At 32.0% G+C, this 15,535-nt stretch overlaps 1 protein-coding gene across 1 annotated transcript in view; it reads right to left on the reverse strand.

Annotated features, from left to right (window-relative positions):
- Nucleotides 1–15,535, reverse strand: part of LOC6039338 (SET and MYND domain-containing protein 4) — a 36,713-nt gene that overhangs the window by 758 nt on the left and 20,420 nt on the right. Inside the window, exons 2-3 of the mRNA XM_001848910.2 lie at nucleotides 5,964–6,330; nucleotides 4,979–5,897 (exon numbers count right to left, since the gene is read on the reverse strand). Coding sequence (XP_001848962.2) covers nucleotides 4,979–5,897; nucleotides 5,964–6,330 — 1,286 coding nt within the window. The remainder of the gene's footprint in view (nucleotides 1–4,978; nucleotides 5,898–5,963; nucleotides 6,331–15,535) is intronic.

The following is a 15,535-nucleotide window of genomic DNA, read 5'->3' on the forward strand; positions in this document are numbered from 1 at the left end:
CACAAATTTGGACTGAAATGTTAGTGGATGGCATTCTTTAGGTCTCAAATAAGCTGTTAACATCAAAACAATCGATAATTCATATAAACAATTTGCTTGAATTTAAGGAAATCAAAACCATAAATTTCTGCTTTGCCTTCCCGGTGCTTCCGCCTATGAAATATTTCACGTGAAATGTTTCGCATTTTTGGTAATCTTATAATTTTATTTTATTTAATTAATTTGACATTAACTACAGCGTTCAAACAAACTTTTAATGAAAGTTGATGTTAGAATTCATTAAATAACACAGTTTTGACTTTCATAATGTAAACTAATATCCAAATAATTGATAAAACAAGATGAGGTGTCCGGGTTTCAAAGCGTCCGGGAATTCGAATCATGACGTTACAATCCTGCTAAAAATCATAACCAACTCAAGAAAATAAAAAAATGACTCCGACCATCAAATTCTACCATACTTCGGGATAATGCACAGAATGGTCAACAAAACAAAATGTGTTTGTTATTGTTTACATTGCATGCTTTAAACTTTGATTATTCAAGGTCAAACGCATTTTTTTCGGAACGTCAAAATGCGACGTGCGACAAGATAGCACGACAGCGTCGATTTGTCAAGTTTAACATTACGATCCATAAAAAAAAATCCTCAAATAACCTGAAATTTGTGTTCAATAAAAGATAGGAGACATAATTTTGGAACAAAAATTGCATTTTATTAGTTATAAAGGTTTGTACACCAAATGGGCACATTTTGTGATGAAACATGAGCAATTCTCTCAGATTTCGTTTATTCGAAATTTATTATGAAATTAAAAAAAGAAAATATTGTTTTCGGAAAGATCGGAAAATTTCACGAATGTTTCATATTTTAATATTGAAAATCGAACCATTAGTTGCTGAGATATCGAAATTAGAAAATGGTGGGTTGTTTGGGTGAGACTTAAAAAACATCAATTTTCATGCTTTTTAATCTTTGCCTGTCAATATCTCAGCAACTAAGCTAAATATAGAGAATATTCTCAACTTTTTTTTTAAAGTGTGGGCAAACATTGGCACTAATTTAAAAAAATAAAACTGCGACTATTTTCAAAAAAAAGTTACCCAAATATTTCGATTTAAAAAAAACTGTATTGATTTAAAAATTGATAACTCGGTCAAAGATTTTTTGCACATTCTGGAAGTTTCTGAAAAATTGGCATTTGATGTCCCCTAAAACATATCAAATAATATAAAAATAGTGTTTTTTTGCAAATCAAGTATTACAGACAAAAAGTGAAAATAAAGATCACACTTTTTTTTACCGTGAATCATTTTTTTCAGTGTTATTTTACCCATACTTTTGCCGAAGACACCAAATCGATCAAAAACTTCATCAGATTTTTTAATTCTCATGTATCATTTTTGTATTAACAGCTGCCAAATTTGTATGGAAAATTATATGGACAAACTAATGATGCAAAATGGCTTCTTTGGGCATACCGATTTCGAAGCGAATTGCGAACATGCGGAAAATTGTCAGTTAAAAAAATGAGAATGGAGCGGATTAGCTTATTTGAATTTCGCTGCCTAGTTGGAATGTCCACTAATTCGAACTCATTTGAATTAAAAAGCATTCAAACGTCAAAAGTGATCTTTCAAACTAATGTTTACATTTCGACACGAATTCACTCTTTACTACGTTTTGTTAAGTAAATCGTGCCGAAAATTTTGACACAAAAGCCTCAAGATTATTTGATTTTTTACAAAAAAGGTTTAAACAAAAAAAATTACATAACCGTGCAAAAAGTTCGTACACCTTTCGAAATTTCAATGAAAAGATGTTTTTTCTTGTTGATATATCATCATACTTATGAGATCCGAACTCAAAATAGTTATCCTTCATCGATTTGGAAAGTATTTGGTTTGTGTATAAAATTGAATAAAAAATTGGTGGGATTTGCTTGTTCAATACAAGAGTTTTTTTAAGTTTCCATAAGTTATTGTTTTTCATATGTTTAAAAGTTGCTAATCGATAAAATTATCGTTTGACGATAACGATCTATATATTGTTATCTTTTTCGTTAAATCGATGATTCTAACGGCAATAATCTTATCGAAGAAATAATTTTTCGAAAGTCTAGTAAGTTTCAAAGTATTAATATGTTCTCAAAATACCGTATTTTTCAAAAGTACTCAAATTTTCATAATTTTCAATATGGGTATCAAACGATTTGGAATTTTGTACGCTATTTCAATTTATTAGATTATTATTTTGAAATACTAAAATTTTCACAAAATACCGTATTTTTTGGAAAAAACTCAGGTTTATAATTTTGCAATATGGGTAACAAACTAATTGAAATTTTAGATGCTTTTTTCATTTGGCAGAGTTTTTTTTTAAATAAAAACAAAAATTTTCACAAAATAACGTATTTTTTCGAAAATACTAAAATTTTCGAAACATGCAATATAAGTAATTTGCAATAAATTTATTGTTTTCAAATGTATTCAAATGTCAGTATGCAATATAGATTATTTGCAAGAAATTAGGTTTAATAAAGTGAAAAAGCATAAAAAATCTCTATTCGTTTAGTTTAAAAAAAAAAATTTTTTTTTGGACAAAATACAGTAAGGCCGTTGCAAATATTTTTTTATGTTTATGTCCCTCATCCGAAGTCAAGGGGGGGGGGGGAGAAATAAAAAAATAAAAAAGTTAAAAAAATTAATTTACGAGCCATGATTTCAACATTTGAATACAAAAAGTGTTTTAAAATGCATTATACACCTGTCCAGTTGTTTTGCAATCATTAGTTTCCGATTGTGGTTTGGTTGAGCGTTTTAGCAGAATGCATTACTGTGAATACAAAGAGACGAGTTGTTCCTTTTATATAGCGGAATTAAAAGGAACAACTCGTCTCTTTGTACTCACATTAGTTTCCAAAATATCTAAGTATTGAAGAAAATTTTATGTACATTTTATGTACACTGGAATCTCATAAAAATTCTAAACATTTTTTAACAAGCCCAAACATGCTAAACATGATTATCAATGCAGAAAAATGCATTTTAGATTGTTTTCAGTTGATTATACTTCTATTTTCATGGAAATTTTGAAGTTTTTTGAAATTTTTTTTTGCCCCCTGATTTTTCAGACCAATATTAAAGGGGGGGCGACATAAACTTTGAAAAATATTTGCAACGGTCTAATTTCTAAAAAAAAATCAAATGCAACTCATAGTGACCACTCAAATCCAATTTTCAAATTTCCGACTTTTCCATACCTCAAATAATAGGCATTTCTTATCTAAAGCTTGGTTTTGATCCAAAAACTATTAATTAAAAGTCAAATTACCATTGAACAATATTTCTAAATACAAAAAAAAAAACAAATTGTTGAAAAATTTTGTAAAAATAACATAAAAATAAAAATGGAAGCGTTCCTAATTTTGATTCGGATAGAAAATAATCAGTCTTTAAGAAATAAAAAAGCTTAATAACAAGAAAATTTCGCTGTTGATTTGAACAATTGACAAAGTTTCAGATTATCGAGGAGTGCTTCAATTTTGATATATATTTTTATAAATATAGATTTTCAAGTTGTCAGTGTTTGAAATTTAATGTTTAATTTTTTTAAATAAAATATCCACCACCTTAAGATTTATGCGAAATAGGGGAAATTCTCGTATCTTTGGCAGGTTAAGCTCTCGCTCCTAACTCCATCCAATTTGCTGATTTTCACTATTTAAACAACTAATTTTGCAAAACTTTTGGTAGAAACTTGCTTGCTCACTTCTTATTGAGCTATTTATCACTCGATTTCAGTTGAAAACGCTTTTAATTAGCTTTAATTGCATGTCAAAGTTCTGACCTGCCAACATTAGAGGCACGCTGGAATTAGATGCTGTTCCCCTAATTGAAGAGACAATTCGTTCATACATAATTTAATAATTAAAACCAAAAATTCAAGAATTTTTATTAATATTTAAGTTTTCCGATAACTGACAATCAAGCTTCATACCCATACTCACATAAAAGCTTCAGGGAATTGAACATATATGAACAAATTAATTGAAACGGCTTAACGAATTTAGTTTAACTTTCAGAAATATTAAATAAAAAAAAACTATTACTAAACTCAAATTGGAATTGTTTAAGATATTCAAGCAATGTAACAAAATAAAAAAGAATCATGAATGTACGCTGGCCATAATCGTCGAAATTTATAATGGTTTCGCATAAGCTTTATTGCATATTTTGAAAATTTAAGTATTTTCAAAAAATATGGTATTTTGTGAAAATTTTAGTGTTTTCAAAAAAAAATAATACTCAAATAAAGTGAAAAAGCCTGCAAAATTTTGCTTCGTTTGATACACATATTGCAAATTATGAAAATTTTAGTACGTTCGAAAAAATACGGTATTTTGCGAACAATGTTGAGTACATATTTTACTTTGAACTAATCGATTATAGAAAGATTTCTGGAGTTTTTTTTGAAAAGGTCCAATAAACCAAATTTCCAGTTTTTGCTTTTTGGGTGTTTTTAAAACCGCCTTGAGTCAGGGGTGTTAAAAAACACCCAAAAAGCAAAAAATCAAAATTTGGTTTATTGGACATTTTAAAAAAAAAACTCCAGATTTAAAAAAAGAGTTATTATCCATTATCGCAGATAAGATTGCCGATAGAATTATCGAAATAACGATAAAGATATCTTAATTATAATAAAAAGATTATTATTAATGACTATTAATTATTATTAAAAGAATTATCGTTATCGTTATCGAGACTCAATAAATTTATCGCTATCAACCTTGGTATTATAGGACTTTTAAAAAAACTCTAGAATAGTCCACAAGCAGATCTGAAATTACCAAAAAGGGTCCCCGTGGTTTAAGGATGCCCTCAATTTAAATACAGTAATTGAATCCAATAAACCAATAAAAATATCAAAACCATATCTCTGCCTGTGAAAATAATCATTTTGATCACCCTCACTCACCGCCATCGCTCCCGCTCCCTTCGTGTACAGATCCTCGCACTGATCCAGCATCATCAGCGAGTTCTCCAAATTCGCGTACCGTTTGCACTTCCAGCACTTGACCTTCGGGTCCTTCTTCTGGGGGAAGTTCAACGTGTTGTCACAGTCCGGGTAGGGGCACCGCATCCGTGGCTTATCGGTCAACTTGTCCATCAGCGGCCAGTTCTCCTGACACGCCCGGCACTCACACCCGAACCAGTACCGGGAGCGGAGCGTGCGCTGTCTCACCGCTGCCGGATGCCGGATAAAGTGCATTCCGTAGTTCTCCGGAATGGTCGCGCCAGCCGGGAACGGTCGGCTCGTGTACAGACACATGGTGGTGCCGAGGAAGGTTCGCGATACGCCCGGGTAGCACTCGTGGTTGAACATCGCGCTGGTGCGGTACACGCCCACTCCCACGTACTGGACCTTGGCCGAATCGATGCGATGTTCGCCGGAAATCTTCGTCTCGTAAATCTCATGCGCGTTGAACTGCAGCGACTGTAGCAGCGCTAGGATGACTCCGCCGACCTGTGCCTCCAGCGGAGTCGGTTCCGCCGCTTCCGTTTTACGACGTCCGAAGAACTCAGCCTTTTGCAGACATCGCAGCAAAAACGCTGCCATCAGCGTCCGCTGGAAGTAATCCGACGGCTCTCGGCGATCTTCGTGGGCGCACAGAGTCTGCTTGAGTTCCGCGCCCAGCTCGATGGCTTTTTCCGGGGTTCCAGCTTGGGTGACCAGCCGCAAAGCCAGGTGACACAGCACGGACATTCCCGAGCCGATCAGCAGATCCATATAGTGACACTCAAAGCGATGATAGCCGGAACAGGCCCGGTCGCGACATTCCGGAGAGCAGAAAGCCACTCCGGCGCACTCCGGACAGGCCACTGGAGCCACCAATCTAGAAACAAAAAAGACCGCATGATCAATGTGAGAGGCGAAGCCAACCCAAAATCAGTCATCTCACTTGGCAAAGCACGCGTTACAGTGCGATCCGAAGAACTTGGTGTACAAACACGCGCCAACGGCCGGTTCGACCACGATCGGCTCGGCCGGCTTCAGGTCCTGGGCGGCCACGATGTAACGACCCTTGGTGGTGTCCTCGCGCGTTCCACCGAGGGCCAGCTTGTCCGATGCGTACGGCAGGTCGGCATTCGCTCCCGACACTTCCGGCAGCTTGCGGTCCGCGTCCGCAATGGCAGTGGCCGCTTCCGATTTGAGCACGCGCAGATCTTCGAGGTCCTCGCGGAGGCGGCCCAGCGCGTAGTCGTTGAAGCCGGATAGCTGGTGGAACAGCTTGGCGGATACTTCGGCGCGCTTGGAGTCGTTCATTACTGGTGAATTTAATGGGAAAAATATGTGTTGAAAATCTAAATTTTCTTTTTCAATGAGAACAATTTAAACCAAATTTAAAACAGTTTTCTATGTACAAACAACCCCTGCAAATAGGTATGCCCTGTTCGTGGACTCGCTCTTAAAATGCTAAAAAAACAGGAAGGTGCTGTGTCCTATCCCTCGCCTAGACCAGACCAAAATCCATGATAAAACTGACAGACCAAATCTGTCAGACCAAGACTGTCAGACCAAAGAGCAAAAAGTAAACAATCTTGGTCTTCGACATAGGTGCACACAAATCAAGAAAAGAAAATTTGAAAAAGAATTTTATTTTTCCAATTCAATGACTGGGTTTGGACTTCAAAATTGAATATACGTCAGAAAATGATTAAACAGTGCGGCGTCCTGTACACCGACAATTAAATAAGCAGTTAAAAGCCTAATTCTTCCATTTTAATTTTAGATCGCGTTTTCGGTTTACACCTGAAAAATCTTGAAATTATTTATACGGATTTGTGATTCCTCTCTTTCCATCGAAAAACGAAACTATTGGCACTACGCCCCCCGGGGCATGGCCTTCCTCTAACGTGGGATTTCTGCTCCAGCGCCTCTGACGAGACAGAAGAAACCGGGACCGACGTTTTACTTCACCATCCGATAGAAGCTCAGTGGATAAGGCGGGAATCGAACCCGCGTCTCATAGCATCATCGGGATCGGCAGCCGAAGCCGCTACCCCTGCGCCACGAGACCCACCATCATTTCCTTGAAAAAAAGCTAAACCCGACAAACTTCGTCTTGTTTTTTTTTTCGTTTCTTGACGTTTTTAGCTTGTATGCTTATTCAGCCTCCTGTGATCAAAATTTGATTTTACGCAACTTTTCCCATGCAATCGGGAGATTTTTGTTCCTGATCACGAGTCCGTTTTTCGATACCTCGTGACGGAGGGGCGGTACGACGAATTCCTACCGTTTGTCACTCTCACACCATTCGCTCCCGAACACTCTCTTTTCTACTCTCCTTCTCTCTCTGATCGGCTCAGTCTCCGAACGGCTCAGGCAGGCCGAACGTCGCCGATCACTCTGAGCAGAAAACATTTTTTCTCTGATGCGCTGCATTATACTCATTGATTTGAGTTGCCTGAAATCAATATTATCAATTAAATTGTGCATTTATTTTGATTTCATAACATTAAAGACACCATTCAAATAAACATCCACCAAGAAAAAATCAAATTGATGGCAAACTGAGGGCGGGAAAACAAAAAGACTGCCGCGCTGGCGTTTTGTGAGAATGGCTCTTCGCTGAGCATGGTAGTGTGTGAGTGTCGTCGAGCGACGGAGTAGGCTAAACATTTCGACGCCAACATTTCAAAAAGCATCATGTACAAACCATGCGTTTTGAGAAAAACGCATTTGAATGTTTAGCATCCATTTTCAATTCCCATTTTAATATAAAAGCAAACTAAGATGTTCTAATAATAACAAACGAGAAAAACGTTGCTTTTACTGATACTTGATTATCCAAATTCAATAAAACATTATTTCCGTCGTTTTATTTAAGAAAAACAAACATAACTTCTTTTGAAATCACCAACGTCTACACAGAAAAAAAATCGTGGTAATTACACATCTGGGAAGGAGTACATCTTTTATGTCAGAAAAAAGGTGTAATTTTACTTCTGGAAATGTGTAATTTTACCACTTTTCTGGTGTAATGTCACTTTTTCAGTATAAAATGAGGTAAAATTACATCATAAAAGAGGTAATATTCAACCTTCCAAAATTACAGCTTCCAAATTTACATTATTTTTTTCTGTGTATATCACCCTGCTGTCATTAAGGGGGACGCTTTGTTATGATTCGTTTTTCTTAGCCGAATGTACATGGCGCTTTGTTCATGATGCTTTTTTTTCGTCACGAGGTTCATGTAGTCTTTTGTTTGACAGGTTGACAGGGCTATATAAACAGGGACTGCTGATGGCAGAGTTTTTGTTTATATTACTTTATTTTAAATCATGATTAAACAGACTTTACTGAAGTAACTTTTGCTCATTTTTGGTGGAGAGGTAGCTTATTAGGAGTACTTTCAGAATATGCAATAACCCAGAAAGTGTCAAAATGTACATGATGCCTTTTGAAATGTTACCGTCGATTTCACGATGTATTTGTTCGCTGAGTGAACAGTTCGGGCCACTCGCTGGCTGCTTGCGAGTATCATTCGCTCATGAATGCTAGCGGGTTAGAATAGGCGATGAATGGATAGGCGATGAGTGAGTGGTTTCTGTTCATTGAACCGAAAATCAGGACCCTTGTATAAACATATGGGAAGGTGGGGCAAGACGACCATATGGGGCAAGAGGAACAATCGCTCGTACGGCAGTAATTTTTACAATTTTGATTATTTCCAGTATGAGGAATTGTTGCTAGCAATACAATTAGCTGATTCTACTACCACATAACCGCCAAAACGACGTAAACGCCACTGGGCATAAGATTGAATGAAGTTTTTTTCAAAACCTTCGTTTTCTTATAATATTTGCAAAGAACAAAATAAGGCTTAGGGTTCGTTTTTAAGGCTTATTTTATCAAAATGCTATTTTTCCTAGATCAGACCTACCAATGACTATTTTAAAGTTTGATTTAACTTTTGGTTATTTTTGTTGAGAGCTTTTAAAAAAACATGTTCAGGTGGGCAAGTGTACCATACGGATTTTTAGTATGGAAAAAAATACGAATTGCTGCAACAACATATTTTTTTGTGAAATAAATACATAAAAGTACTTAAAAACTGATAAAAATTTGTTTAAAAAAATGTCCTTACAAAATATAGTGATTTCATGAAAATTTACTATTTATCATCTGAGTAATATTTTTTTTTCGTAAAAACGATCACATTTTTAGTAAAATATTATTTTTTAATCTTAAAATGAAAGAAACGTTTCAAATACAATCTTATCTGAAATATCTAAGTGATAACAGTTCAATTGTTAGCAAATTAACATGTTGTGTCATGCATTGTTCCACTTGCCCCATTGGGTTGCTCGTCTTGCCCCACTAGTTGAGTAGAACGTACGGAAAATCAAAAATTTTAATATTATTTTTTTACATTAAAAAACAGGATTTAAAAAAAACTTTTCTATCAAAGTCTCAGTCAAGACCTGGAATAAGATGATTATAAAAATCCGACAGAATTTTAACGTTTTTAATGGGTTATAACGAGCATTTCCTCAGCTTGTTACACTTGCCCCACTTTCCCCTTAGAGCAATTCCAGCCCAAAACAGGAATTTTTTAGGTACTTTTTTCTCGACCTCTCCGATTTCAATGAAACTTTGTAGACATGTTATCCTAGGCATATATAAGCCATTTTTGTGTATATGGCGCCAGTAACACTCGATAATGACATTTTAGAAGGGCGTGCGTGTTTTCAATATTTTTGTATTTCGTAATTTAAATATTGCTGTATCTCGAAGCCGTTGCATCGTATCAAAAAAAGGTCAAACTTGTAGGAAATTTGACGGGCTTTCCGAAAAAAATACACTGAAAGAAAAAAACACTCCACTTTTATGAGATTTTTAGATTTTTAAGTTTAAAAGTCAAATTTGAAGGTGAGCCTACGATTTTTTTCGTTCAAATTTTTTGTGAAAATAGCTTAAGATATTACAAAAAGACTCACGAAAAATGCAGGATAGAGCAACTCACCTAAAAAAAATACAAAAATCATTTACTGAAACTGTTTTTTTGAAAAGTGCTCTAAACGTCAACATTTTCAAAAACCGAATACGGGAATCGATTCTCCAGACAATTTTACATAAAAGTCTTCATATTGACTACTGTCCTAAGTCCAATCCTTGTGAAGTTACAGCGGTTTTAAAAATAAAAATGTTGAAAAAATAGGTTTTTTGATGGTTTTTGGCAATTTCTATATGACGAACTTGATTTTTCAGTTTCGACAATATTTTTACCGAAAAGCTCGTCCAATTTCCCATAAGTTTGCCTTTGACCACATTTCAATTGGATGTATGGGCTTACAGATATAAGCTAATCCAAGTGTTACTGGCGCCATATACACAAAAATGGCTTATATATGCCTAGGATAACATGTCTACAAAGTTTCATTGAAATCGGAGAGGGTCGGGTACAACCGATTCCCTATTTGACATGGAATTGCTCCTTAATGGTTTGCTAACAAACATCACGAGTTATCGTGATTTTACGAAAAAAAGATTTGAAAAAGTTACTTTTTGCAATTCCGTCGTGAAACTACTTACTTTTCCTGTCATTCTTGAACGACGAAATAGCCTACTTTTCTGTACCAAAAATAACAGAATCGAATAGCAACACTTTTCAAAATAAATGCTGAAAAGTTCTACTTTTCAGCACTCAAATTGGTGCTGAAATGTTGAACTTTTCAGCACTTGTTTCGAAAAGTAACACTTTTCAACATTTTTTTGATTAAAACGATTTATTGACAAAATACATGAACATTCGACTTATAATTTCACTCAATGGGTGTTTTTCAGAAATGCAAAAAATGTTGTATGGAACTCGTTGCAAACCTTGATTTTTCCAGCACTTGTCGTATTTATTCAACTCGGTGAACCTCGTTGGATAAATGTACGACACGTGCTGAAAAAATCACGAAAACTCGCGATGGTTTTAAGCAAACTCCTTTTGTTTATATATGATTTTTTTTTGTAATTGTCTGCTCTACAACTTTGTAGAACATTATTACACTCTAAAAAATATCCCTGCAAAGTTAGAAAAACACGAAATTTTAAAATGAAAAAAAAAAAAGTTCTAAATGAAAAAATTACCCTTCTGGGTCAATGTAGATTCGAAAAGTACATTAAATTTCCCTTAAAATGACATGTTCCAAACAAAAATTTACAGTCGAGTAACGGAAAATGGAAGCTTTTATAAAACTTTTTAAGTGTTTTTTCGATAAAAAAATCGTTTTCCGGAATTCTGAGTACGCCATTTGACACCAAATTGCTATCTCATCACCGTTTCAGACTGCAAATTATTGAAAAACACCTATTTTTTCGCATGTTCAAAAATGGAAGGTGTCGTATCGCCCCTCCGTCACGAGATATCAAATAAAAGGGACCTCGGATTCGTGCTCAGAGACAAAGTTTCACGCAAATCGAAGAGAGGTCGGGGCAACTGCTGTGTGAGTTGGCGGAGAATTACCCACCGGAAATTTGCAAAATATCAATGAATTAATTCTCGTTTTGAATAAAGGTTATAATGTTATGATTGCAGGTATTTAACATTAATTGATGCATAGACGATCAAACCAAATTACCTTGGTAACATTAGCTAAATAGAAATTTAATGGGTGTTTCTTTATAAGAAATGAGAAAAGAGTATTTATTATAATAGTATTGACAACATTGGATTAAAAAATAAAACTTTTCAATATTGAGCTCATTAATGCAACAATTTTTAAAGAAGAATTCAGGGCAATTTCAAATAAATTATACAAATTCGTAATCATTATCACGTTTTGTTGCTTTTTGTTTAATATAAATAAAAATTCCAAATCAACTTAATCTAATAATTCTCAAATTGGGTGTGGCTATTAATACTACCAAAAGATGCACCCCCTTAATTTTTACACCAGACCAACGCCTGCATTTTTTTTTCAAAAACTTAGTTTGACAAAAACCTTAATTACAAGGATCACATTGAAAATATGCAGGTTAAATGTAACAAAAATATTTGATGTTTGTATCCAATAATAAACTGATATTCTAGACTACAGTATGTAAAAAAAGTATTTACACCCCTTGGGCACTATGCACATTTTGTGATGAAACATGTAAAAAATTTAAAGTTTGACAGGAACCTAGTACTACGTTTTATTCAGAAACTCATGCCAAACATTTTACTACAAAAAGCTCATGAAAAGATGATTTCTATAAAAAGTTATATAACAAATACTATTACGAAAATAAAAAGGTATGTACACCTTTCGAAAAATTAACATAAATAATGTTATTTGTTGACAAATCACCATAAATCCAGTCTCCCAACTCCAAATAGGCATCCTTGACTGATGAAAGAAGAATTTGGATTGAATATAAAGTTTACTAACTACTTAGTATAAAAGTTTATATAACTCTGGAATTTCTATATAAAACTTATCTAAACTTAATTTTGCAAACTTTTAATTCAACTAAATGTCAATATATTACCATATAATTGCTAAATAAACATTTTGGAGTGGGTATAACACCGTTTTGGGGTATTTGTATCGATAGAATAGATTTTTCGTTGAAATTTCGTACCAACCCGGAATTACGTCGTAGGAAAATCCGCCGGCATCCGAAACGGTCCACGATTCACAAGTCAACCTATGTGGAATCGAAAAGGGCATAAAATTTCCGATCTTTTGATACCCATACATCTAGGTTTTCTTTAAAACCTACGTTTTAAAATACCTAAGCAAAAACGTTGTTATGGTTTCGTTTGGGCAACCTGCCAAAAATGTATGGAATTTCGTAATTTTTGTTCTCGTGGATCAAACTTACTTTTTGCCCAGGTATTCAAAAACGTAGGTTTTAAAGAAAACCTAGATGTTTGGGTATCAAAAGATCGGAAATTTTATGCCCTTTTCGATTACACATAGGTTGACTTGTGAATCGTGGACCGGTTCGGATGCAGGCGGATTTTCCTACGACGTAATTCCGGGTTGGTACGAAATTTAAACGAAAAATCTATTCTATCGATACAAATACCCCCAAAACGGTGTTATACCCACTCCAAAATGTTTATTTAGCAATTATATGGTAATATATTGACATTTAGTTGAATTAAAAGTTTGCAAAATTAAGTTTAGATAAGTTTTATATAGAAATTCCAGAGTTATATAAACTTTTATACTAAGTAGTTAGTAAACTTTATATTCAATCCAAATTCTTCTTTTAATCAGTCAAGGATGCCTATTTGGAGTTGGGAGACTGGATTTATGGTGATTTGTCAACAAATAACATTATTTATGTTAATTTTTCGAAAGGTGTACATACTTTTTTGCACCTTTTATTTTCGTAATAGTATTTGTTATATAACTTTTATAGAAATCATCTTTTCATGAGCTTTTTGTAGTAAAATGTTTGGCATGAGTTTCTGAACAAAACGTAGTACTAGGTTCCTGTCAAACTTTAAATTTTTTACATGTTTCATCACAAAATGTGCATAGTGCCCAAGGGGTGTAAATACTTTTTTTACATACTGTATGTCTCAAGAATAAATTGATAATTTGCTGTATGCTGTGCCGATCTGGACAAGCTGTTTCATATGCCATCATATTTCATATGCCAGAAAATGTCATTCGCCAGAAAACCATTTGCCAGAAAACTGAATGGCAGAATGTTTTAAATGGCAGAAAAATCATTCGGCAGAAAAGGTTAAATGACAAAAAGTTTCAATAAAATTATAAAGGATATAACGAAACAAAGCACGGTAGAATCATATATTTAACACAGAGCATGAATAAACGAACAGATGAATGTTTGAAAAAATGCAAAGTTGGTAACTTGAACGTTCCTAATTGAAAGTTTGAACATTGCTCGCTTACTTTTTCAAAAGGTTCTATAAACATAGGAAACCCATGGCGCATTGGTGGTTTTGAAAAAGTAATCCAGATTGTTTCTAATTCTAAAGTGGCAACATTGTGAGTTCACTGTATGTGATGTAGAATTTTAGATGTTTTAGTCAAAGTAGTAATCTCATTTATTCAGAAAAATATCAAATAAAACAAAAAACTATAACATGACCCTATAAACCTCGCAACACATGACCATGGTCATCAGATGACTACTATTAAAAAAATGGTCTTGTAATTTTCCTAATAAAGCATGACACTAGGAGAGGGCGCTGAATACCAATATTTTCAATCATTAATAATGCATTATAATGATTCATTATATAACCAAAAAACAACATTGCACATAGATTAAATCTAGATTATGTTTCCAATACACATAGGGGAAATTCCCATATGTTTGGCAGGTTGAGGACTCGCCCCTTACTCCATCCAATTTGCTAATTTTCTATTAATAGAAACTTGCTTTTCATTTTTTAATATTTTTATATATTATTATTTTAATATTTTTTTATTTTTTATTATAGAGTTTTTCAGCCGGAAGCTGGTTCAACTCTATATTTTAATATTTTAATATTATAATATTTATATATTTTAATATTTTAATATTTTTATATTTTTATACTTTTATATTTTTATTTTTTTATATTTTTATATTTTAATATTTTAATATTTTAATATTTTAATATTTTAATATTTTAATATTTTAATATTTTAATATTTTAATATTTTAATATTTTAATATTTTAATATTTTAATATTTTAATATTTTAATATTTTAATATTTTAATATTTTAATATTTTAATATTTTAATATTTTAATATTTTAATATTTTAATATTTTAATATTTTAATATTTTAATATTTTAATATTTTAATATTTTAATATTTTAATATTTTAATATTTTAATATTTTAATATTGTAATATTTTAATATTTTAATATTTTAATATTTTAATATTTTAATATTTTAATATTTTAATATTTTAATATTTTAATATTTTAATATTTTAATATTTTAATATTTTAATATTTTAATATTTTAATATTTTAATATTTTAATATTTTTAAATTTTAATATTTTAATATTTTAATATTTTAATATTTTAATATTTTAATATTTTAATATTTCAATATTTCAATATTTTATTATTTTAATATTTTAATATTTTAATATTTTAATATTTTAATATTTTAATATTTTAATATTTTAATATTTTAATATTTTAATATTTTAATATTTTAATATTTTAATATTTTAATATTTTAATATTTTAATATTTTAATATTTTAATATTTTAATATTTTAATATTTTAATATTTTAATATTTTAATATTTTAATATTTTAATATTTTAATATTTTAATATTTTAATATTTTAATATTTTAATATTTTAATATTTTAATATTTTAATATTTTAATATTTTAATATTTTAATATTTTAATATTTTAATATTTTAATATTTTAATATTTTAATATTTTAATATTTTAATATTTTAATATTTTAATATTTTAATATTTTAATATTTTAATATTTTAATATTTTAATATTTTAATATTTTAATATTTTAATATTTTAATATTTTAATATTTTA

The sequence above is a fragment of the Culex quinquefasciatus genome, chromosome 3, assembly GCF_015732765.1.
Source record: "Culex quinquefasciatus strain JHB chromosome 3, VPISU_Cqui_1.0_pri_paternal, whole genome shotgun sequence".
Classification (NCBI taxonomy): domain Eukaryota; kingdom Metazoa; phylum Arthropoda; class Insecta; order Diptera; family Culicidae; genus Culex; species Culex quinquefasciatus.